Genomic DNA, 25,285 nt, shown 5'->3' on the forward strand with positions numbered 1-25,285 from the left:
AGGAAACATCCTCCAGTTAAGAGAGCGATGAAACACACGCACACACGTCCTCCTGGGCACTGCATCTGCTCCGAGATGTGCCCTGTGAAAGGAAGCGGGGCCTTGCCCAAAATATTTAACCTCTTGAAATGTTTTTTTTCTTTTCCCATTTCCCCTGTAAGCCAGAATGTTTTTGGCTCCGGTCTGATCGGCGCTGCCCTCATCGGCCCAGTCCCAGCGTCCCCTTTGCCCGTGGTGACCTTTCCCCATGTGGCCGGGGGAACATTCCTTCCCCGTGACCATCGGGGCACTTACAGGAAGGCCTGAGCTGCTGGCTGAGACTGGGGGATTGCAAAACGGGATCAGGGACTCCCAGGCCAGTGCTGCCATCTGATACCAGGGATATGTCCCGGGGGATATGAACACGCAGAGCTGGAAAAACCAAACCGAGAAGATTTTGCACTCTCATTGTTTCCACTTTCCCAAGTCTTTCCCTCCCCGTTCCCCTAACACCAAGCCTAAGCTCGGGGAGGAGGGGATGCAGGCAGCTCCTTCCTGTGCATCCCTGCACAGAGGTTTGCTGACCAGAAGCAGGCTGGAAGCAGCAGGGAAGGCAGGGAAGAGCCTGGCAGGATCTACAAAGTAAAACACAGGGCTAATTGCCCACATCAGAGCAGTGGAGAAACAGGAACAAGACAGGAGGAGAGCTGTAGCTCCCAGAGGACTGGGGGGGCCAGGCAGCAGTGAAGGCAGCCTGGCAGCAGCGACAGGGACCAGGGGATCCTGCCATGGGAATGGAGGCAGGCCAGCTGGGCCAGGGAGAGCAAAGGGCAGACAGAGCCGGCGCCGAGACCAGCAGCACCCGCAGCCTGGATGGGGCAGGGAGGAGGAGCAAGCCCAGCGTCCGCTCCTTGGGCCTCCTCGGGAGAGGGGGAGAAGGAATAACAAGGCCGGGAGAGAAAAGATGAGATAGCATTGGGGTTTGGCCAGGCAGAGAGGGAAGCTGGTGGCCAGGAGCAAAGGGGTGGGTGGCTTTGTGAGGATCGCTGGGGCCTGGCACAGTGCTCAGCATGGATTTGCTCCTGATTCCTAAAGCTTGGGGAAACGGAGAGGCGTCACCCAGCAAGGGTCACTGCACTGCCTGAATGCTGCCAGGCAAGGGTACTCTGTGCTCCCTGCCAGCATGAAAAGGAGGACGTTTTAACCCAGGGAGATGAGCGGGGGTGCTGCAGATGGGATCTGCCCAGAGAGCCAGCCAATACCTGAACACTGTTACCTGCCTCGCTCAGAGTAGAAATCAAAAGGATGGTGGAGCTTAAAAAAGAAAAGCTAAAAAATACCATTAGCAGGTCACTGAAATGCTCCTTCTAAAACCCGGGGAAGTCAACCATTAGCAGAGTCTGGACTTCATCTCTGCAGTCTCCATAATTAATAACCAGCTCAGGAGGGAATAAGGAACACATCCAAAGTGATGGAGGCAGGAAGAAACCGCACAAGTACTTCGGGCCTTGGATGCAAGCCCAGAAGTGCAGGTATAGTCAAAAAATTAACTTAATGGCAGGACAACTTCCTGCCTTAACCATCCTTTCCCCCTGCTGTGCTTGCACTCTGCACAATGTCCAACCCACGAGGCCGGTGCAGCCTGACACGTGGTTCCCAGCCACAGAAGCACTGACGGGTTTTCAGAGTCATGGCTGTTTTTCCTGAGCTGTTGAGTAACCCTGCAAGCCAAAGCAGCAGAAAGCAAGCCAGAGAGACACAAGAAGAACTGCTCTTACAGGATGCTGGGAAGTACCAAAGGAACAAGGGTTCAGACCCGCAGGAGTATGTGGGTAAAAGGAGCTGCAGGTGGTCTCTGATTCAACCTCCCTCTCGCTACACAACTGCTGCCAGTAAGAGACCTGGGCAGCCTGGTCTTGTCTGAGAGATGCTTGAAGCCTCCCTCTGTGGCAGGAGACATCTCCCCACCAGCTGTTTTTTTCCTAATATCCAAGCCAAACTTCCCACATTTCCCTATTATGTCACCTGCCATGGCTGCCAAAAGAGTCTGACCACATCATCCTCCTCACTGCCCCTTGCACATCACTTTATCTGTGATTGGATACACCCCCAGCCATCTCCTCACCACATCAGGCTGCCCCAGCTCCCCACTCCTCCTCCCAGGCCCTCTGCCCCCAGCCCTGGCCAGCCTGAGAGCTCCAACCAGACCCTTCCCAGCATCCCTGGGTATGGAGTAGGGATTGAATAGAGGGAAAGGCCTAAACTGGACACAGTGTCCAGGTGTGACCTCCCTGGTGCTGAGCAGAGAGCCAACAGCTTCCCTTGCTGGGGGAGGGGAAGAGAACTCATTTGGGAAGAGAACAGCTAAAGCTATGCAATACCAGCATGACGGAGAGGCCGCCTTCCTGTCGGGAGCCCTGCTGTGTCCAGGCAAGCCCTCTCTTCTGGGGAGCTGCCAATCTTCCTTGGAGATGTGTCCAGAGAGCCTGCGCAGGGCTGACAACACCGACACAGTCAGGAGCGCATCCACGAGCTGGAATGACAGACCTGAGCAGCAGTGCCAAAGCAGGCCCTCTCTCTCCCCCCGGAGGAGATCGAGTCACAAACCACCTGGTTTGCCATATCCCTGACTTTGCCAGCAGTAGAAAGCCAGCACCAGCAGACTGGGATCCGAGCCCTCCTCTCCCAGATGGCTGTTCCTCGTTAGCCTTGCCAGCCTAAACCAGCACTCGGCTCTACTGGACATGCTCCCCCAGAAGCAGGAGCTGCCAGAGGCCCCCGAGGCGGTAACACACAAAGGAATTTGGGCCTGGTACATTAGCAGCGACCGGAAAAGCGAGCAACAAAGCTGGAAATAATGAGATGTCAGTACCGTAGTTGCTTCTAGTCATCTGCAAAGGCAGCCCCTCCTCAGCAGCAGGTACCGGGGCCCGGCTCTCCCTGGTGGCCTGGCACCGCCCGCCCGTGCTCATCGGAAGTGACAGCCCTCGCTGGCTGCAGCCACGTGCAGGGCCTTCGTACCCTTTCTCAGGGCTCCCTCGCCTCGCTCTCCTCCGCTTTCTAAAAGCCCTGAATGATGGTGATGAATTATAGATTAGCTCTGGTACACATCGCCTTATGTCAGTTTTCTCATTCAACCGTACAGAATCCTGCTGTTTTCCATCCCCTTCCAGAACGATCATCATAACGGAGGAGGAGGTGGAATAACTCTGTCGGTAGAGCAACTTTTAGGAGAGAAGCCGGCAGAGCTCCACGTTTAGAGGTGTGACACACCTGGGCTACTCAACTTGACCCTTAAACAAGGAGAGCTCTGTCAGGATCAACACACCGAATCTCAGAGCTGAGGGAGAAATGTCCTTGCTGGACAGGAGCCTCAGGAGAGTGGAAGAGGCAAGTCCTCACCTGGCAGGGACAGGTAAAGGTGGCACTGAGATGGGTTTGCCAAAAAACCTTCCTGAAGTGCAGGAGACCAAAGTGCCTGCTGGTCACTGTAGGACACTTCCATCTGAAATATTCTACTCCGTGTTCTCTGCCCAAGTCCTCTCATCTTCCTGGATAGCAGCAGATGCTTCAAGGGAAGGAGGGGAAAAATGAAGGCTCCCAGGAGAGAACATGATGCCTCTCAGCAGCCCTTTGCAATGCCAGACTGAGGGAAGAAGAATTTTGCCAAAGAGAGCGAGCTGAGGGCATGATGGTTTTGGCCACTGGGAGAACCATCCTGCCAGACAGAGAATACAAGAAAACACCCTGGAGAAAGATGAAACAGGTTTAAGTTTTTAACAGCTGAACTTCAGTGAAAAGCCTGATCTGGACATGAACAATGTGAAGAGACTGAAGTGGACTGGAGTGGTACTAAAATGCTTTTAGCAAACAGACTCACTTTGATGTAGTCTGAGATGTTTTCAAGTTGCATAATTTGATTTGTAAGAGAACTTGGAAAAAAAAGTTAAGGACCACTGGGAGCATCTTTGACAAAACCCAACTCCTGAAAACCACATAAAAGAAAGGAGCTCAGGCTCCTCTTTTTTTTTTTTTTTTTTTTTTTTCTGACAGGCTGAGAAAATTGGGGCTGTTCAGTCTGGAGAAGAGAAAGTTGAGTGAAGACCTCATAGCTTCTTCCAGTATCTGGAGGGGCCTACAAGGAAGCTGGAGAGGGACTCTTCATCAGGAACTGCAGTGATAGGACAGGGAGGATGTAAGCTTATTTTCTGAACATGTTTCCTTCCCTGCTGCTTCTCTGTAGTCCATGCCACCTCTAACAAGACAATGTGAGCTTCCCTTATTTACCCTAACAAGTTGCAAAACTCATTTATGCCCTCTCTGCTACTATGACAGAGGGGAAGACATCCTCCAGTGAGACAAAGCCTCTCATCCAGGCTTTCCAACTGGACACCACCTGGACTGTTTTGTTCCTTTGAACACTGGAGCCTGACAATGCCAGCACAGAGCTCACAGTCAACCTTGCTTTCCTGCTCTCCCTTTTTGGACCTAACATATTTTTAATCTTTTAAAGTAGCTGGAGGCATTTTCTTTAGACTCCTCTATTATCTTAATCACTTGAGCAGAGAAACAAAGCAGGTAGTCTACCTTACTCTCTAAACCTGCTTTGGTTCAGAGAGAAAGGGCAATGCTACATGAGATGACTGGGAAGTTACTCCATAAACCACCCCAAAGGTAGGAAAGGCAACTCAGAGCTCTGCTGTTGTCCAGGCACCACCATCAAAAAAAAATCACTGCTCAAAAATTGCAGCAGATGGAAGGGAACTCTTTTTTTCTTGAGTGAAGATGACAGAAGAGGGGTGAACAGTTTTGCAAGTGTGGTAGTTAAAGCAGAGCTGTAATGGAAGACTGAAAAGCTCCAAGAGGAATTGTTTGTGCTGACCTGGAAGATACAGGAAAGAAAAACAATTTCAAAACTGGCTGGAGCAGCATGCTTTTATAAATATATATATATATTTAAAAGGCATGAAATATATATAGATTAAAAAAAATAATAGAAGAAACCTCCTAACGGCATTTAGCAACTCTTTTAAACAGGGCTGACGTGTGCAACGCTGGGAGCACTGTCTGTCTCTCAAAAGAGAGACAGCCTTGAAAATCAGGAGGATAAATGCTGCACTTCCAGCAGCACATTTCCCCCAGGCTGACAGAACTCGTTCAGTGCAACAGCAACAAAGCCTCATTCTTCATCTGCTCACGTGCCCAGGCCCGGCGGCCTCTGCTTCAACCCCGGGTGCATCAAGCAAGCCAGGAGCTCGTGCAGGGGCAGCAGGGATGGGATCTGCCATCCGTGGGGGGCTGCAGTCACCTCTCTTATCTCTGATCCTAACCCTGGAAGCGCAGGGAAACTGCTCCCCTCCCGCAGCGCCACGAAAACAATATCAGCATTGACCGACTCTGGTTCGGAACATAAAAATAAGTTATCAAAAGGACATAATTTGGCCACGATCCACGTTGGGCTGTGCCGCACAGAACATCAGGCAGCTACAGGGAGCTTTCATTTAAGGTGGTTCCTCCCCTCTCCCCAACCAAGACCGATAAAAAGATGACACCATTAGCCCAGAACAATAAGCCACTGAGAAGATAAAAGTACAGCAAAGATTCCTTTACCTCCTTGAAAAGGAAAACAGGCACAAAAGATGCCGATTCTCTCATTCTTTTAGGAAGCAACACTGGAAACCAGCACTGTAAGTTTATTACTTAAAAAAAAAAAAAGCTTCAGTATTACACCGTTGTTTAATTTCCCTCCTGTCCATAGAGCAGAATGTGTAACGCACTTGCACCCACGACAGTGTGATGCAATTCCTGATTAGCATTAGGAAACTGTGGCTGCATCCCATCCTGCAGCCCGCTGGGATTTTGGGAGAGGGAGTTTTCTGAGTTTGAGTCTCAGACATCACTGACTTTCAGAAAAGCTCAGTCCCTGTGGTGAGGAAGAAGCATACAAACCGTGGGTGTATTTGACTGTGAAAGAAACTTTGCCTGCAGTGATTTTACGGAAGAAAAGGTTTCCCTGAAACAGGTAAAACAAACGCCGTATTCAATCCCACTAGAAAGCCCCTTGTAAGTAATTCCAGGTAAATACCCATTAAGCAATGTAAAAGCAGAGTTAAGCACTGAGCAGGAATTCCTGCATTACACACTGAGCACCATTTAACACCCTATGCCAAGAGGCAACTAGTGAGAATCTCTTACTCTAAAGAAACGTTTCCCAACAGCTAATTAGATTAACCTCTACATTTAATAGCTCATACTTGCTCTCAAACTGACCTGTTTCACCTCGGCAGTTGCTGGGGTGGGGGAAACACATCACATTATTATATACAGTCAGTCCTTCTGTGAGCAGACACCGAGCCCCAGCGGCAAAAAGCCCTGTCTAAAAACGCGCGTTTGCTTCAGAATTCAACCGCTCACTGCTTGCCAGGAACCACATCAGAGTAATCTTTTAATACTCCAACCAAGTGGTCATTGTGAGTCTTAAACCGACGTTTCTTCTGAGAAGCAGGTTTCTTCCTCCTCTGAATGGGAGCCTGCAAGAAGAAACAAACAGGAGTCAGGAAATATGCGACATCTGACCTGGTGCGTGACGCTGTGCTGGTCATCGGTGCTGTGAAAGATGAGCCCTGCCTGAACCAGGGGTGGGCAGGGAAGGGAGGTGCTGGCTTGTTTTGGCAAGAAGCAACAGCATCCAGTTCCAATCCAGGCAGGGAGATGACCCTGGGGACAGAGCAGAGCCTCGGTATCCCAGGCACAGTAGTAGAGCCAGTGTTCGTAAGTGAAGTTTCCAAACACTCCCACACAGCTACAGAAGCAGGTACATGTCCCACAGTTCTATCCAGAATCCCATCAGGATTTCAAAGCTATTTAGCTATTTTCCACAAAAGTGAAAAAAAAAAAAACAAAACCAAAAAACATTTTTCTCCCAAAATACTTCTACTCGTAATGTATCAGCTTCAAGCAGAAGCTTCCACTTAGGAGCTGACAGGGATTTCTGGAGTCTGCCCTCTTTCTGATGCTGCTGCTTGGATTAATTACACTGTCTCAAACAAGTTATATAGAAATCACTGACTGGTGGCTGCAGCACCGGTTTTTGCAACTTTTTAAAACTGGACACACTTTCCAGAGCTACACAAAGCTGTGCACGGGCTCACCAACACATTCTGGAACTAACAGTGCGGGATAAGGAAGGGGGAATCTCCCAGGGAGATGTGCAATTTGTGTCTCTTACTATTTTCTTTGGTCCGGTTTCTTGCATGGAAGAAATACCCTGTCGTTTCAGATACTCTTCTATCTTCTCCTCATCCATAGAATCCACGGGAATGCTCCTCCACAGCTTCTGAAATTCTAAAAGACCAAACAAACCCTGGTTTTATATGGCAGTGATCAAGCCCTTGATTTCAAACACTGAAACACTGTCAGTCTGTCACTGCCAGCAGGCACCCACTTAGCTCAGCCTTTACCCACTCCAAAAGCTGAAAGCACTTCCAAAGAAGACCCAAATCCCAAAAAAGATCAAGCCCTAACCAACAAAACAACAACAAAACACCCTCAAGCTAAACTGCACTCCAGCATCAGGAGCACCCGCAGGCAACCTGTGCTTTTCATGTTTATTTGCTACGGAGTTTCTTTTTGCCTGGCATCTCTAGAGCTGTATAGGCTGAGTTTCACAGATCTTGGTGATGGGGAAAAAAAACTAAATGGCAACTTCATTTACACATCTTCAGCTGCCAGTGTCTTGGGAGACTTGTCAACCCATTGTCCAATTTACTGAGGATTCGAGTCATTTACTTCAGTGGGCCTGAGCTTGTTTATCATTGTAATATAATCCACGCCAGTGCTGTACAGATAATAAATTACTAAAATTCCTCCGGTGTTAAAAAGAAGAGAGACACCTTAAAAACCACAGCAGCAGGAAAACAGACAGAGACAGTAAGTCTTAATTAGAGCAGCTGCCATCTGCCTGCACACTTTCTGCCTCACGTAAAGTTTCACAGAGCCTCTGGAATGCCTTCTCCAGGCAGCGGCTGGTACGATCCTACCTCCCTTCACTCCCCAGGCAGGGAGTTAAGATACATCCTGTCAGCAGGTTTGGCTAACAAACTATAAATAAAACACGAGGCACACATAGCAACGCAAGATTAAATTTTTCCCCTTTATTTCCAGATAAATTTAGTATACGGTTGTCAAAACAACTGCAACTCCTGCATTCTTAAGGATCTGTCCTGTGCAGCCGGGGATGAGATGCTCCAGGGACAGTTTGGCACGGATACACCAGCTCTGGGCAGTGTACAAAAAGGGTAGGTAGGTAACCAACTTGGTTCCTGCACTTGGACCAATTCCCTCTCTAATGCTCCTTGTTTTTCTACAGACCCACATGCTTCAAGCCTCAGGTGTTTCTTTTTTTCCCCTTGCCAACAGTAAGGAGCTGTTCCAGCTTTCCAGGAAACAAGAGAGAGGAATTTCACTGGTGAGGAACAACAATGTTCATTTTTGGTAATGCAGCATTTATGAAGAGAACCAAATCTTGTCAAAACACCACTTTTGGTTACAGGGAGCCAGCGCTCAGCCTGTGTCTCACAGAGGCTCTACAGCACCCTGGGATCAATGTCCAGACCCCTTAATTCAAGGACTGACATCGTAGTCAAGACATTCTCTGTCTGCTCATCCATTCTGAGGGGGATTCCAGGCTTTTGGCACAGCTGGCAGTGCCTGCTATCACAGATCATTCCTCACCTTATCCTGCTGCGGGAGGTGGAGAAGGTTTGTACTCTTATTTATAACATCCTGAAACAAACACAGATGATGTGTGTCCTCATTGGAGTTCAGGATATATGGACAAATACGCCCTGGTTCTTAAAAAAGAAAAAAAGCTGAGGATAGGTCCTTAAGGTTAAACTGGTCTACATTCTTCTGGGGAACAGAAGTGAAAAATTAAACACTAGAAAATAAATGGTCAGCTCTTCAAGGATCAGCATGCACACAAGTGCAGATCACAGTTAATATCTAACTACAGTGTTCTGCATTTCTTGTAATGCAGAGGTTATGCCATCATTCCAGCTTCACATCTGCCCTTTCAACCTGGCCAAAAAATATGAATGGAACATTCACCAAGAACCAAAAGAGCAAAGCTAAAATGGACTTTACATACAGACAATTTAATCCACTAATTGGCCCCACCAGAACCACTGTATCCTGTTTTGCAACTCCATTTAAAAATTCCTTCATAAATCAGGCTTCTTTCAGCACTAAGGCTTTGACTGCAGCAATTGCAAAAGCATCTTATTCCCATGCTGGAGTTCCATGTAGGGCTTTAAAACACTTCATTGCCCAGGAAAGGGGGAGTCACAACAACACGGAAATACTCTGTGTTGAAGGACTGGTTTGGAACTAAAAGCACAGGATAAAGGTGGAGAAGCACACGGAGCTGTCACCCTTCAGTGCATTAGGAGCTGTCTGCATTTAGGGTGCCATCTAAAAGGGAAGGGACAGCCATCCATCATCTCATCACAAAACCGACTCCATGTAACACCAGACACTGGGCTAAATGCAAGGCCTGAAGAAAGAGAGCAGCTGGATGGCTGGCACTGAACCATTTCCACATTACCTGTCAGATTTAAGTCTCCAAGGACTATGCCCCTATCAGCCAGGGAAAGTTTAGACCTTGGGAATACACTCTCTGAATTATTGTGACATCCTCTCTGAAATATGAGAGCCTGTGGGAAAAGCTGGCAATAACTGCAGCTCCCAAGAAACAACCCTCTGCATTTGTAGCTGCGGTACTTCTGCACCTCAAAAACGATACCCTTGACCTGAGATAGGAAGAGATTTCTCCCCACTTCCTTGAGAAAGATCTGAAATGCTGTCACCCTGGTCCTTTGCTGTGTGTCTGAAGAGCAAACAGAGTCAGAAGGCAGCTCCTACAGCTCAATACACCGGATCCACTTTTTACCATGTCTCTCTTTTCTCTGACGACAGGGAACAGGCAGATCAGTGCTGGGCTGAAGAGCAGGAAGGACATTGTTGGAACAGAAAGTTCACCACATGCTGGCCTGCTCCAGCCAGGCACGGAGAGCAGGCTGGGATGCACACATTCCTGCAGTGTGTAGCCATTACAGTTACAGAGCACATTCACTTTTCCTTCTTCGTGTCCTGTTAACTGATTTTTACACCATCACACCACAGTGAAGGTGAGAGACTCTTCTATCAGAGCCACTAAATTATTTTATAGATCAGCCAGAGCAAGTGTAAAATGGGTATGGAAGGAAAAAAGCAAGGCTTCACCTGCCCGCAGCAGGCTGCATTCAGGCAAGCTGACAATCTCTCCTATGGCTTAGGCTGCTTTGACAAGACAGAGCCCAGAAAAAATCCCCTGGGGAGAAAATTCCCTCGAGTTTCTGGCCAAAGCCAGGCAGGTGCTGTGAACCCTCAAGGAGATTTGCATTTTCCACAGAGCTTTTAAGTCCTGACTCCCATGCAAGAGGCAGAAAGCTGTGATCCCAGCACTGAGGTAAGTGTGAGGAACAAATCTTATCTGTGGTATCTTGCAATTTGATCACTAAAATATTTTAACTCAGAAGCTTGACAGAATCAACACTAGTCCCAAGGCAGCCTGCTCCTTTGCTCCTCCAGAGAGCTAAATTTTGGTCTTTCAAATAATGAGAGGAGGGAATGAGACCAGGAGCTGACTGAAAAGCCAGTTTAGGTGTTTGATGACATCTCCGGCAACATGATGTCTGCATGCACAGACTTAAAACAAAGAGCTCTGGCCAGCAGAAACCAAAATGTAGCTAAGCAGAAGGCAGCAAAACAAAGATTTTGCAACCCCCTTCTCTCTCTGAAATTTCCAAGGGGCAAATACTCAGTTGCCTCCATTTTACTGCATCACAAGGTGCCTCATAAATGAAAACAATTTGCACAGACATTCCCTGAGCGATTATACTCCTAAGACACTTCCTTCCTATAAATGCTTACACTTGGGGAACAGAGTCATGGGTAAATGACTGCGTGGTGACTTTGGAGCAGCTTATCCTGCACTTCTCACTGCCTCACCTGCTCTTGCAGAAAGGTTGAGATGGCTTTGGAGATAAACTGACATATCATGCTGGTAATAAAATCTGCCAGAGATTAAAACCAGCTTAAAAATCTCCACTGAGCTGAGCCAAAAGCTTAGCACAGGACAAGAACAGACAATAACCGGGCAGAAGGGAAGAAACGACTGAGTAGAGGGGAAGATGGAGTCCCGCTTCCTAAAAGTCCCAGGGAACGCAGCACTGGATTTATACCAGAAGGAAAAGGTGCTTGGTGTTAAATCTGTGCTGTCCCTGGACCACCAGAGCCATAAATCAGCACTGATCCCAAGCAATTTTTATGCTGTTAAATTTAAGAGGCTTTGGCCATTCTCTAAATCTCTTCAAAGGTGCTTAGGAAGAATTTCAAAACCCCACATAATTAAGTATCCGAATTTTTTTAGCATTCAAATACTTCCTATAATGCGTTCAGCTGGGAAAGATACCATCTCTAGCAGTCAGGCAATCAGACTGGCCTTTCAGCATTCAGCACAGGGGTGAAAGCCTGGTTCACATGCAAAGTGCTTCGCCCCAGCATAAAAAGGCAGCGCTTGACTTGGCTTGAAGCACCTGAAATCTGGCCCGGCTTTTATAAACGCTTTCAGCTCCACACCACTGACAGAAGATTAATTAGCCAGGAAGTCCAGAAGGAACACATGCAATCTGAACCCTCCTTGGCTAATCACATAAAAGGAAGAACAAAAGCTGTTCCTTGCTGCTAAAACCTTCCCCAGTACCCTTGAGATCACGATATATAGGCACCGCTCTGCTGTTGCGGTACATTGGGATTTATTTTCACAGGGGGAGAAAGAAAAGCTTGTTCAGCCATCAAGGGGCAGAGGCAGGCACTGCCAGAAAGCAGGTCCTCCCACTGCTCCAGGCAAGGAAATCCAAACTGCCCCAGCAGCTCCTCTTTCCCTGCTGATGGAGCTCAGGCAGCGGTGGGAGAGGATGCCCAGCTTTCCGAGGATATTAACCCCAGCCAACACACGTTCTGAACTGGAGTGTCATACGGCAGCACCACGCACCGAGGAGCACAGAGCCCCTATTTCTAAGGATAAACATTAAACTAGAAACATATTTTGAACTGTCATCAGCTGCTAGATCAAAGACTCTGCCAACACTTCAAGGCTTATTTTGCAGTCTTCTAAAAACCTCATTTTAACGTTGCCGGAGATAATGAGCTGCAACAGCACTGCTAAGGCAGAGACGTGTCATAACTCATCCTGCACACAGACAATCCTGCCAGTGGCTCCCTTGGAGACACCCTTCTGGTGCTCTGGAAAGAATCCTAAAGCCAAAGTGCTCGGGAAGGATGGGTTTGCTTCATCTCAGGATAACACAGTTTGGGAAAAGGACCCGTTCCAGCTGCAATGAGTGAACCTACTCAGGGATGGTTTAAGCATTGCGGCGAATGAGGGCAGATCACAACAGTCACAAAAAGAGAAAGTATTCCTGCTCCCTCTCCGAACAAAGCATCAAAAGGAAAACCAAAACCAGCAGGAACAGAACAACAACAACAGAACATCACTTCTGGATCAGATGGGAAGCTGCTGCCACCTGCGGATAAAAGGAAGCAGAGACACCTTGAACTACAAACGCTGCAGGCTGGATCCTTTTGTGACACACACTTAAATGCCTTCCTTCAGCGGGAGGTTGAGACAAACGGCTCAAACACTTTGTTTCAAGGAGTTTTAAAGGGTTTTTTTTTTAACCTTTTCCTCCCTCTCATAGCAATAGCCTGCACTGTTTGTTCCTAAACAAGGATGGTTGTGTTCCAGTTATCTGGAAGAAGATTGCCCAAGAGGAAACATTCAGCAATCACGACTGTGAGACAATCAGTGGCTGCTAAAAAAAACTTAAAAGCTTTGTCATAGCAGCTACTTGCAAGAGCACCGATTTCTAAATGTTTTGACCATCTTCAGACCCCCAAAAGCTGTGGGCTGAGGGACTGAAGAGGCACTATGTGAACAGGATGGCAGTGTTCATGGTAAACTCCTAAGCATTTGGGAGTCAGAAATTCCCCAGTGAATGCATTCTGCATTTCACATATAGTTCTGCTGCCATTATCAAGAAACGACAGAAATTACCACTTAAGGAGATTCACTTCAACATCTTGAAGCATTTTTTATATTTTTAAATGCTTAAGATGTCACGTCTACTTTATATTTATACAATGCAGTGGCTTTATGTGGCATGTTACCAGAACAATAAATTAACAAAGTGTCCAGTGCTGTTGAGTCATTTAGAGTAAAATCTTCTGACACAGACTGTCCCCTCCTTTCTGCACTCACAGGCACCTGATTTTGGCATAATTGTCATTACTGGAATACACCCTGATTTCTGTCATTAATTTCTGAGCACAGAATTGCACCAGAGGATTTTACCACTATTTGTGACACAGAAAACACACACTGCACTTGTGAAGTCCAAAATCTACCCCAGCTCTGGGCAGCAGCACTACCCCACATCTGTGCTCTCGTTCCTCCCAGCTGTAAACTACCCCTTTTCAGGAATTTTGCTTACATCTCCTCCCTCTTTGCTTCCTCCTTCTGTTCCATTAGTGGCTTTTTGCTGCATTCACCAATAAAAGGCACATGGTTAATTAACTGGGGAAAAAAAACAACAAAAAACTTGCACCCACAAGCCATTCTTTGGGGTTTTTTTTGGCTGTCCTTCACACAGCAAAACGTTAGATGCCATTTTAGTCACAGTCAGGTGGTTTTTAGTCCCATGTTCCGCTACCCCTGAAGACAACTGCTGGATTCCTGATGCCACATTCCAATGTATCCATCATAAACCAGAGGATATTACCCCTGGACTCGCTGCTTTTGTTAGCCTTGTGATAATATAAACATTCTCCTGACATCTGGATACACCCAATATTTCATTAGCAACCTTAAAAGACTGCCACGCCTGAAAACTGCTTATACCCAGAGCTGCTTCAGATGAGTTCAAACCAACTGCCAGGGAAACCTACCTAAAAACCAGCACCCACCTTCATCCACAGCAAAGTGACAGCTCTTGTCGTTGTAGAAAAGAATTTTCTTCTTATCAGGGCGATTAACAAAGATGATCTGGTCCCCTAAAGCCTCGAAAACAAATGCAAAAGAGCAACTCAAAATCACTTCACTTCCAAGCATAAGGTCTCAGACTTGGGGATGCAAGTCTTGTGCTATAAAAAGGCATGACAAACTATGTAAGATGTAGAATAACTGGCTGGGTTGGCTGAACTGCACGTGCTCCTCACCTTTATAGCTTTCTGTGCGTTGGGCAGCCCTTCCTCGATGTCTTCCAAAAGGATTCCTCCCAGGCCTCGCTGGTCATGCTTGTCCAAGAGCCTGAGCAGAGCCTTTTTGTCTTTCAAGTTGTACTTGGGTTTGAAAGCATACTTCCCATCCACAACTTCTATTTTCGGGTTGTTGACTAGAGCCTGTAACAGAGACAGAAATTTTAAACTTTGAAAAAGTGCATATGCTCATTAGTTTTATTCTGGTGTGGTTTTAAGCATATCAGCCACACTTTACAGCTCCAAGGTTGGAGGTTTGAGATGAAAATTATTTTAAATCCTTGGATTTAATTATGCCTAGGCATAATTCATCTCAACACAGAGAAGGTACCCAACTTGGGTGCTGCAGGGTATTTGTTCACCTGTTGTCATCTGGCAAAAGTACAGGGATAATTTTATATATGCTTCTTGGGAGGAGCTTTTTCGTTCCATTTTGATATTCTGGTTTATTTTGGAAGCAACCTGGAGCTACCTTTTGAAAGACTTCAGCAAAGCCAAGCTTCCCTCACAAACACCACTGCCAGAGTGGAGGTTTCTGTTCCCCAGAACAAAGGAATGCTACAGTCTGTATTAGGTAGAACCATCCTAGTTTTACTATGCAGAGAGATAAAAGATTCACATTGATGTGAATGTAAGTAGTTTCTTAAAGAGGGAACACGTATCTATAGAGCTTGAAATTAAATAAATGTGTATGATTCAGGTTTATCATAATCCTTTAATTAAAATCTAAACATATGTTTTCTTCACCTCGCTCATTAACCATTGTTTCTGTTTGAGTCCAATATCTAAATGCTGTGTTTCATCCAAAATCTCTTCAAGGGTTAATGGATGTGTATCACCCCGCTGGTGCCGAGTCTGGAAAAGCAAACAGGATCTATTAGAGCTCTGTAATCACTTTATTCAGCAACTCAATTATCATAAAGTAACTAACATCGGCACCAAATTACACGTTCATCTTGATCAATAGGTCATGAATTCTAAAAGCTGACAGCAGCTTGCAACTCCTGCAAGCAAAACCCATCACCCTGGTAGTAAAGTGACCTGGGACAATTAGGATTTCAGTAATGGAACAATGTGCTGACAATTTTGTTCACTGACAGCACTTCAAATTTAACAAGCAGTTTCCTGAAATTCTCACTCTTGCAGTTAAAGAATTTTGGAGTTTGAAATATTCAGCATCTTTCAGCTACCACGGGAGAATAAATAATCAAAGTATTTAAAAACACGGTAGTTTTACACCAAAACAGCATACCTTCATGTAATTCACTATTTTAGCAAGGACTCCAAACTTGTAGCCAGAGCCTCCTGAAAGGGCTTTCAAGTTAAATGATCCATTGCTGTGATCTACAAAGGGAAAAAACAAACAATTTAACGATGCTTCAACACCACCCTGCTGGTTCTGAGCTCTGTCTCCTTCTCACTCTACTTTCAGAAGGTTTCAGAATGACATCTATTGACAGAAAGGTGTGTGGCAGGAGCAGACACCCTCGGGATTCTGTCCTAGCACACGTGTTGATCCAGATCCAGTCGGTGGACACGGCTCTGGAACATTTCTGAGCAGAGCTCCACAAATAAAAAGTTCCCTGGGACTTGACCTTTAAGACAGCAGCAAGTGACTGCAGCGTTATGACCATAAGAGAACATGTTTAATTCGGTGGCTTAACATCCCATAATCATTTACACTACATTAATCCAGGCTGAAATAATGCACTGCATTGGCTCTACTGAGATAGCTGAGATGGGGGCAGAAAGTTTCCCTTCTTCCCAGAAGGCATTCAATGGTTACACAGCAGGTAAAGGAAGGCTGTGATTTTTTTTTTTTAATTTGTTTACTGTTTAAAGTAGCTGTAGTGGAGAAATTTATTAAACAGACCTCTATAAACTCAAAACAATTCAACCTGGTGTGTTTCAACCTGGTGTGTTACACCACTGGAACAACAACTCAGAATCCCCTTTGTTGTCAAATCTTTATCACGTTGTTTCAAAAATTCTTGCAAGGTCGTTAATGACCATTTCATTAACTTCAGCTCTTAGCACAGCACATTGAACACAAATATCCACAAACCACTATCACAAGCCACAGGCCCATTTACCAGCACAGGGTTGCTCAAACCTAATGGCAACAGCTTTTGGGAGTTTCAGCTACTCCAGGAAAAGAACATCTCTTCGTCACCACGGGAATTTTTTAATCCACTGGTAATTTCTAAGCACATCTGACAGGACAACAGGTATCTCAAAGATACCGAGCTCCTACTATTTCCGTGGAAAAATCAGCGGAGGGTGAGAAAAAAAACAGAATTCTGTAGCTGACATTGTGTTAAGAGGCTTCACATAGCACAACAATTCTAAAATTAACATAGAAGAATCAGTGTAACTCCAACTGCTGCAGAACGTTTTATTCTGGTTACTAAATTAAGACTGAAAAAAGGGAGAAAAACAAAAGCCAGCTTCCTCTGAAAAGACATCCCGTAGGGATTTTCCCCCGCAGGGTTCCCTTTTAACATTAAAAATTAATGTCTATGCAGGATATTTTATAAATAGATAAAAATCATATGTGTAACTTCAAACAGTGAAGTGATTAAAATAAATTCAGAGGTAACACAAACAGTTAAGACAACCCATCATGTCTTTATTCTGTCAATTGAATCGGGAAGATTATCTTGTTTAATCTGCCTGGCTACAGCCTGCTACAGTTCACGACAGGGGAATCTAAGCACACGGGGAGGCTGGAAATCTGCAGATATTAACACTTCAAACGTCACGGTCTGATGGCTGACTCCAGCACAAAGCAAAGCAGGGTCGTGGCCACCGCTGCACTCCCAGCACGCTCTGGAGCTCACCGCGTCCCAAAAAACAGGGGCGGGGAGGGTTCTGTTTCTTATTCCAGACTGTAAGAGTCATATTTATGAATGATTTGCTGCTGGGGTTGAGGGCTCGATGCAAATGAGCACAAAGGAAGTTGTCAGCAGCATCGTGCTCCGGCCAATGGTAGGAAAGCTCCATCTTAGCTGTGCCATAAGGCTGCACTAAAAAAAGGGACCAGAACGGCGCTCTCGCAGCATCCTTTCACTGAGAGGTAGGTGTGTATCATTTTATAACGTTCTCTTAGGTTTATCTCGATTACTGAAAGAAAATATGCCTCTAAGCTACGAACCTGCAAAAGCTGCTTGGAATCAGGGTGATTTTTTCCCTGGGTTTGAGCAGGGTTTAATCCCGCTGAACGCGGAGGAGCTTGTCTTGCACGATCAGACAAGCACTTTCACCATCTGTGCACTAATGGAAAATTGATGACCACTCCATCTTACAGCAAAGCTAACACCAGCAGCCAAGATTCAGTAAACAAAATGGATTTCACCCTTGCAGGGGAGGTGGCTCGTTTCCTGCAGCCTCACGTTGCCCGTGATTGATTCTATATGTTTTTAGAGAAACGCCAGAAAGGCTTTTCCTTAAAACAAAAGACAGCTCGACCTGGAACGTGAGAAATGCTACCTCCCAGGGGGTATTCCGTAAATTAGGCTGCCTAAAAGAGGTCTGTGTGCGTGGATGTGGGAGAAACGTGTTCTAGAAATGTGTTATATCGGGGTAGGGTGAAAATCCCGTCGCGTGTTATTACCTTTGGAATATCGGAGCAGCCACAAGGCAAACGGGCAGGTTAGAGCCCATCTGAGATTTGTAAATGCTTTTACCTCAAGATGTCTTTTCAGTGGTTGCTTAAACAGGACTTCCCCAGTACTGCATTAAAAGGATTTTTTGCCAGTCATTTCCCTCTGCTCCATGAATACGGTTTCAAATAAAGCTGCTCCTCTGCAGTGCCTAAAGATGGTAATGCTTTTAAATTAAAACCCAGTACAGATATTAGAGGAACCAGTTCATTAAATATTTAACTCCCTGCATTTTGGGTACATATAATAGCTAGGCTTGATTTCAAATCAGACTGGCTGATGATGTGTATTTGAACTGTGTCCTTACAAAATAAGTGAAACTGCAGGAAAACAGCCCATTTTTGACAGCTTTCAAGGACATTAACCTTAGTGCTGTGGTAATTCTGAACATCCAGCAACAGCTACTTCAGTCATGTATTTTAATAATTACAGTTATGAGTAGCTAATCTTTATCTGCCTTGCTTTATTCAAATCTAAGGAAATCATCATCATCCTCAAGGGGCACAAACCACCTCCAGCAAGGCATTAAATTCCACCTCCTGGATTAAAGATGAGTGTGCCCTAACGGTGGCTGTGGAGTGGGAAGGGGGGTGGATGCTGCACTGTGCCTGGCCAGCCATGCCGTGCCCAAGATGGAGAAAAAATACTAAAAATAGTAAATTTTGCATCACATGAACAGTTCATTTTTGTGCCCATGTGTTTACAGAACGAGCAAACTTACATGTTACAGATTCCAGCAAAACCCTCAGTCTTAGAAATCTGTTTACAAAGTTCGAAACAAAACTGCTTTGTTTCCCAAGAATATCCTCTTGCCATTTAAACTACACAATTAAATCCTAGTTATTTTAACTACTCCTCTAAGGGGACTCCAAATCCTTTTACTCAGCCCTCCCTCTCTCTCACAAATTTTCAAATAAGTCTTCAGGTCACCCCTTTAAAAACCCTCCTGACTTTTAGCCCCAAACAGTTTCCTTCCCAGACTGTGACCAAATCAAGCCAGGACCTGACTCAACTCAGGAGTATTTTTAGTTTGGGTTTGCTCTCTGTAAACTTTTGTTTAAGAAAAAACCACCAACAAACAGTTTCGTTAATCCTACCCATCTCAGTCATACTTTGTATATTCAATTACTAATTTGTGTATTCAGTTACAGATTTAACAGAGGAAACAGTAAGTTACTGCAACTGCTCCAGTAAATGTCTGTATGGAATGCTAATGCCAGGTACCTTCCCAACCCCAAAGGTGTTCTGTTTCAATTTAAATCCATTAAAGACAGAAGGACAAAGAACAAAATGTATAATATTTGAATGATAAAAGTAAGACACAGATAGCAAGCTGGTTGGGCTGCATCATCCTAGTTTTCACTATGTACCTTTTTTTTTTTTAAATAATTCCACAGAAATGAGGACAGGTGCTTAGGCTGCTTAAAGTCAGCTGCTTTAGTACACACCTCCATCACCATGCTCCACCTAAAAACTCCTGGCTATTTCCTCAAGGAAGTACAGAGATCTGACTCCATCTCTTTCTCCCACACCCAGTTTTAAATTGCCTGAGGGATTCAAAGGTTATTATGACATCCTACAGCACACCATGACAGGCAACCAGGAGTTACTGTGGCTCCTTGGACAATTCTTACTACATAAGACTATAAACCAAAGGCAGATTTATAAACCAAAGCCAACTTTTGCTTCATCTCTCCCCACATCCCCAAGCAGCCTCTTCTGCTGAGTGCAAACACACAGCACTGGAGCCAGGGAGACATTCCTTCCCCAGAGCTGAAAATAAGAAATCAGAACTCCTCAGAAAGGGTTGGGTTTTCCTTGGTATAAATCCCAATGACCACGGCAGCACAAATGGGATTTCCAGCGGTCGAAACCACTGTACACCTTGAAAATTTTCTTTGTAACTTTTCTGTCTGTGCACAGAACTTAAATAAAGAAGCCAAGCTCCCTCATTCCTGAATAACTCACACCATGTGATGCCTGCACAGAGCAGACACTGCCGAAATAAACGTTCCAGACCAATCGCAAAGTTGTGCATTTGGAGTGTGACACTTCTGTGAGCAAACATGAGCATGCAACCATCCATGGCTGTAGGAGGTGTGAGCACTTAGTCTGAGCTGAAGTTCTTATAGTTTGTGATAAAAAAAAAAAAATCACAGCGTGTCCTTGACTGACAGTCCTCAACAGCTTTGGTTTTGTGTTTCAGCCCCCAAATCTGTGACGGCGAGCACGCTAAGACAACTCCTGAAGAATGGCAACCCTCAACAGCACTCACTGGAACGAGACTACGTCCATTTCCCAGTATCTGGGCTTCCAGGTGCAAAAAATTTACCCTTTCCATGACAACTGGAACACTGCCTGCTTTGTTATCCTGATCATATTCATCTTCACTGTGGTTTCTCTGGTGGTGCTGGCTTTCCTCTATGAACTGCTGGACTGTTGCTGCTGTGTGAAAAACAAGACTGTGAAAGACTTGGAGAACGAACCCAATCCTGTCAGAGCCATGCTGAACAGCTTCAGGAAGCGTGAAACAGAGGTGGTGTAGGAGGGACTGAGCACCAGCACTTGGAGAACGTTTGACACCGTGAATGAAGCCTCTTGTACCTTACAAATGAGCAAGTCACGTGCTTTTTTGATTTGGTCTTAAATATAACAGGTTGTAATTTTATCTCTGGATGTGAACTGGAACAACTGGCAAAGGCTTTCCAAGTGTTTAGCAGAAGGACAATCTGTTGCAGTGTTATGGGGGAAGAAAAGATTTTTGGTTTTAAATGAACTTTTGCTGTTTATATTGAGTGACTAGCATAGAATTTTGTCTACCTGACTGAACAAATGTTGCCTCATGTGCATAAATCTGTGTTGCTTAACCGGAGAAAACGTTTATAAAAATGCTCAACAGTCTGATCACACACATTGCAAAGACACAGCAGTGCCATCCCACCAAGTCAACTGCACAGAGACAGGACAGACAGACCAGGGGTGAGAAAAGACATGGGAGAGAAGGGTGTGGATGGCAAGAGACCCCTCAGACAGGACAGCACTAGGTGAATTCTTGCCTTTGGCAGCACTTCTTATTATAGGTTTCTTGTTTTTAGAAGAGACAGTGGCGGGTGGAAAATTAAGCCAGTGTGAAATGTATCCCTAACATGGTCTTTTCTAACCTCCTGTGGTAGTTTGACCCTCTCCCTCTCCTCCAGTTCTCCAGTTCCAGAGAACTGTTCTCCCTTTATTCCATATTCAACCTGGTCAACAATTTCTGGGTGTCGAGACCTGAGAAACCCCCTTCCTTCAGAATATCTGCCCCTTTCCACAAAATCCTACGGCAGTGGTACCACTGCTGAGGAGAAACAGGGACACTCCTCTGCCCCAAGGCTGCTGCCTCTGTGGCAACCACAGCACTACAGGGGGTCTGGCAGCAAACTGAAGTCCTGCCAGGAGGGAAACAAACCCACCTAAATGGCAAAAAAAAAGTGACCTCACAGTCCACCACGTCTGAAATTCCTTTGTGCTATGGCCAGTACCTATAATTACCTCTTTTTTTTGTTAATGCATCAACTCCCTCTCTCAGGGCGAGCACGCCTAAGCTCCAGAAGATCTGGACACAGTGGAAGACATGCTAATTGACTTGTGCTGCTCCTGGTTGGTGAGATGGAGTCGCCAGACACCCAGGGCACTGCAAACCAGCACAGCTAGTCCAGTGATTCACCTGGAGAAGCAAACTCCCTTCTGCAGCCACAAAACAACACAATGACCGCTGCAACCGTTCATCTCAGATGCGCTTCTTGCAACAGTGAAGCTTTGCCAGAACCAGCCCCACGTGCAGAGAACACTCTGAGATAAAAATCCAACTATAAGCACAATTAATGGAAGCTCATGCCCCAAGTACAAGATAATTTAGGATCCACGCCAAGACTTATGATGAAGACATCAGCGGTGGTAATCACGACCTTCTGCTGCGTGCGGCAGCATCAGCCTGGAATAACCAGTGACCGGCTCAAGAGAGGCCCAGAGTAGCCATTGGGATACACTGAATTAATTGGCACTTCTCTTTCCAGAAAGAAAACGCTGTGGACACTTGCAGCATTCCCACCAGGTGCCCACCATGGCTGCACACAGGAAGGCAGCGTGCAGGAAGCACCACGGTCGGCCTCTGCTGCGCTGGCACCGCGTTCTTACGCCCTCCCGAGAAGCACACGGAATGACAAACCCTGGGACCCATTCCAGCTATTTATTCCCCAGGTCTACAAAGGTGAATGGGTGTCTGCACAAGGAACAGAAGGCAAAAGTCTCCCCTTGCACAGCCCTAGAGACTCAGGATGATTCTTTCCCATGAAACAGCCCCTGGAGATTTCGGCTCTGGACTAGCATTGGCAAAGACCACCAAGACAAAGGTCTTAAGATAAAGACCACAGCCATGACTTACTGTTCATTAATAAAATGGAACAAACAGCTTGGATCTATTTCGTTTATTTTGCAGTTACTAAATCTGAACTGAATAAACAAGGCAGCTTTGAATTTTTTCAAGTAACTTGCTGGAATAAGGATTTTAAATAACAATAGTAATCACACCACAGTAATCACTGTAGGAACAGTGGGAAGGTTAGAGCCAGTCTTCACATAGGGGCCAGATTTAGCTATGCAGTCATCTGAAGATTAGCAAGATCTTCACACCTCTCCTCCCCCAAAAAGTGACCAGGGCAGGTTCTCTGAGTCACAGAATCACAGAGCAAGGATTCTGAGGGTGTTACATATCAGTGCAACACACATTTATCATCTTTGTAGTCACTACACAACAAAACTAGGACTGATCATATTAACTTTTGTTTCTTTGGAGAGGTTTGTTTCTTTATTCCACCTCCCCAGACCCACCCTTGACACCTCCACATGCCAACAGGCACCTGCCAGTCTGACAATTCAAATATAAAGCGGGTTTTGAAGCAAAGGATTTGGACTCTGCAGCATAAAAATCTAACAGAAACCTTGAAACCTTTCTGATACTATCTGGAAGGAAGCCAGCAGCATAAAAGATCAAGTGTGGTTCCTCCCAGCCACACTGTGTCCCTGTTTGTGTAAGCTCATTGTCTGACAGCCGCAAAAGCACTCAAAGTAACTCTCAACCCACAAAACCACAGAAACAAAATTAAAGCTTCTTCATCTGCTCCAGTCCTCCAGATCAGACTCATATTTGAACCCTCCACCCTCTTCATGCCTCCCCATTCCTTTTTCCCTGCTAAATGCTCTCGCTCAGGAGACACAGCTTAGGGTAGCCCACTTGGAATTTTATTTTATTTGGAGAGCATGGCAAAGGGATGGATGGAAAACTGGCCTCCCCTGATTTATTTTAGCATGTCTGGCTGATAAAGTTTATTTGGGGCCTGAGAAGCTGCAAATACAGACTCACACTCCCTGCTCTTCCCCTCAGACAGAAGATACTTGACTCCTCCCACCATCCTTGACTTTTTTCTCCATTGTTTTAAGCTCCGTCATTTCTTTTAGAGTCTAAGACAGAGCCACGTGTTGTGCAAACTCATGTGCTTGCACAACAGGATATTTTGTGCTTTTAGTAACTCCTCACGTTTGATCGGACCTTTAGAGAGCAATTAAGAACTGCCACCGCTTTCAGAGCAAATCCTCTCCCCAGTGCACTTTCCACATGCTGCCACTATTTTGGTGCTGCTTTATTAACTTCTTATTTGATACTGAGACATGCATTACCAGTGCCACCATCCCAGGGAAACGACGCAACTCCTGAGCAAAGCAGGCAGAAACCTCTGGAGGCTCCCAGGTAAAACAAGGACAACTGCTAATTACAACACGCAAGCCAGACAAGATGTACCTTGCAAAACCCATCCCATGCATGGATACCCCTCAATTTACAGTTTGCTAAACGTTTTAGCTGCTCTCTTGCCAGAAATAACCATAGAATCACAGAATGGTTTGAGCAGGAAGGGACCTTAAAGCTCATCCACTTCCAACCCCCCGCCATGGGCAGGGACACCTTCCACTAGACCAGGTTGCTCCAGGCCCCATCTCACATAGCAAAGACAGAGAAAATGAACGAAATCGCTGTTCCTGCTTGTCCAGCAAGCACCAAAATCCACAAACCAAAGCCCAGCTTCACATGAATTACTTTGGCAGCAGCAATTCATCCAAGTCACCAGAATGAGGCTTAACACATATGCACTGTAGGGAATGTCTTTTTTCACATCGTGCAAGCAAATTCCTTAAGAAAAAGCACTTATTTAAGAGAAAGAATGGCAGCAGCCACCAACCATACTCACAGATGTGGTGTTATTCACATTAATAAACCATAGCTTAAGAGGCAGGCAGTGGGAAACACCAAGCAGCTGCCACACAGCAGATCCTCACCCACCTGAGTTTTGTTTCGAGCTGGAGGAGCCCCCTTGTTCTACCTTGGCTTTCTTCTTCTTGGAGGCAGAGGAGTCCGAGGACAGCGCCGGGCGTTTCTCTACCGCCGGCGTGGAGAGGGCTCGCTTTTTGAACAGCTCCCGCTCCCTGAGCAAGCTGGGATCCATGGCTCTGCCACGGGAAAGAGGCCAGAGACAGGTGTCCGGGTCAACAAGGTATTTAAGAGCGGAGGCATCTGTTTATCGCAGAACGTGCCGAGTTGAAAAAGACGCATTAAGGGTCGAGTACAACTCGGCCCTGCGCAGGGCATTGCAAGAACCCCACCGTGTGCCCGAGAGGGTCGTCCAAAGGCTCCCTGAACTCTGCCAGGCTCGGTGCCGGGACCGCTTCCCCGCGGAGCCTCACGGAGCTGGTTATTTCTTGTTCCCATCCTCCTCCCGCTGCGCGAGGACTTAGAAGCACAAGGACTAAGGTGGCAGAGCACCACCGGGACCCCAGGGGCGGAGAATGGGATTGCTGAGTGCGCCCACGGGGGTGCGGGAGAGGCGGCCACCGGCACCCACCGCCCGCGTTAGCGGGGGGGGGGGAAGCGGCGCAGGGGACAATGTGGCAGCGCGGCCGGAAACCACCGGCCCGAAGGGCGCCCGGCTGCCCCGATACGCGCGGGCAGGAGGTTGGGAAAGCCGCCCGCGTCTCCCTCCCCCGATCATCTCCCCGTCCCAGTCCCCGCTCCCGTCCCGGTCCCCTCCGCGCGCCCCCCCTTACCCGCGCGCCGCCGCCGCCGCCTAGCGGGCCATGCCGCTCCCGGCAGCCCCCGCGCGCGCACCGCCCCGGAAACGGGCGGGGCGTCGCCATGGCAACGCAGGCCCGCCCGCCATTAACCCTCTCGCCCCACACACGAAGTTACTTATTTACATATA

At 46.5% G+C, this 25,285-nt stretch overlaps 2 protein-coding genes across 2 annotated transcripts; one reads left to right on the forward strand and one right to left on the reverse strand.

Moving 5' to 3' along the window:
- Positions 1-5,633: 5,633 nt before the first annotated feature.
- Positions 5,634-25,171, reverse strand: GTF2E2 (general transcription factor IIE subunit 2). The gene is made up of 8 exons (XM_027749393.2): positions 25,131-25,171; positions 24,370-24,536; positions 15,587-15,678; positions 15,082-15,189; positions 14,296-14,478; positions 14,044-14,137; positions 7,208-7,323; positions 5,634-6,509 (listed from the first exon to the last, which is right to left on the reverse strand). Exons 2-8 carry the CDS (start codon positions 24,530-24,532, stop codon positions 6,390-6,392), a joined length of 876 nt encoding a protein of 291 aa, XP_027605194.1. The 5' UTR covers positions 24,533-24,536; positions 25,131-25,171; the 3' UTR covers positions 5,634-6,389.
- On the forward strand, positions 20,190-20,661 carry SMIM18 (small integral membrane protein 18). Its single transcript, XM_039388861.1, has one exon. The coding sequence runs from the start codon at positions 20,248-20,250 to the stop codon at positions 20,539-20,541; it is 294 nt and encodes a 97-aa protein (XP_039244795.1). The 5' UTR covers positions 20,190-20,247; the 3' UTR covers positions 20,542-20,661.
- Positions 25,172-25,285: the final 114 nt, after the last annotated feature.

Source organism: Pipra filicauda, unplaced genomic scaffold (assembly GCF_003945595.2).
Source record: "Pipra filicauda isolate LSUMZ 115617 unplaced genomic scaffold, ASM394559v2 scaffold691_size150487_pilon, whole genome shotgun sequence".
In the NCBI taxonomy this organism is placed as follows: Eukaryota; Metazoa; Chordata; class Aves; order Passeriformes; family Pipridae; genus Pipra; species Pipra filicauda.

What these genes read in the sequence shown, in the direction of transcription:
- SMIM18 (XM_039388861.1), top strand. Translation starts at nt 20,248, where the DNA reads ATGGCAACCCTCAACAGCACTCACTGGAACGAGACTACGTCCATTTCC.
- GTF2E2 (XM_027749393.2), bottom strand. Translation starts at nt 24,532, where the DNA reads ATGGATCCCAGCTTGCTCAGGGAGCGGGAGCTGTTCAAAAAGCGAGCC. An exon ending in AAATAGTGAATTACATGAAG is followed by an intron (nt 15,190 to 15,586) that starts GTATGCTGTTTT and finishes TTGCTTTTCCAG; the next exon opens with ACTCGGCACCAGCGGGGTGA. An exon ending in AAACCGGACCAAAGAAAATA is followed by an intron (nt 6,510 to 7,207) that starts GTAAGAGACACA and finishes TTCTTCTTGCAG; the next exon opens with GCTCCCATTCAGAGGAGGAA.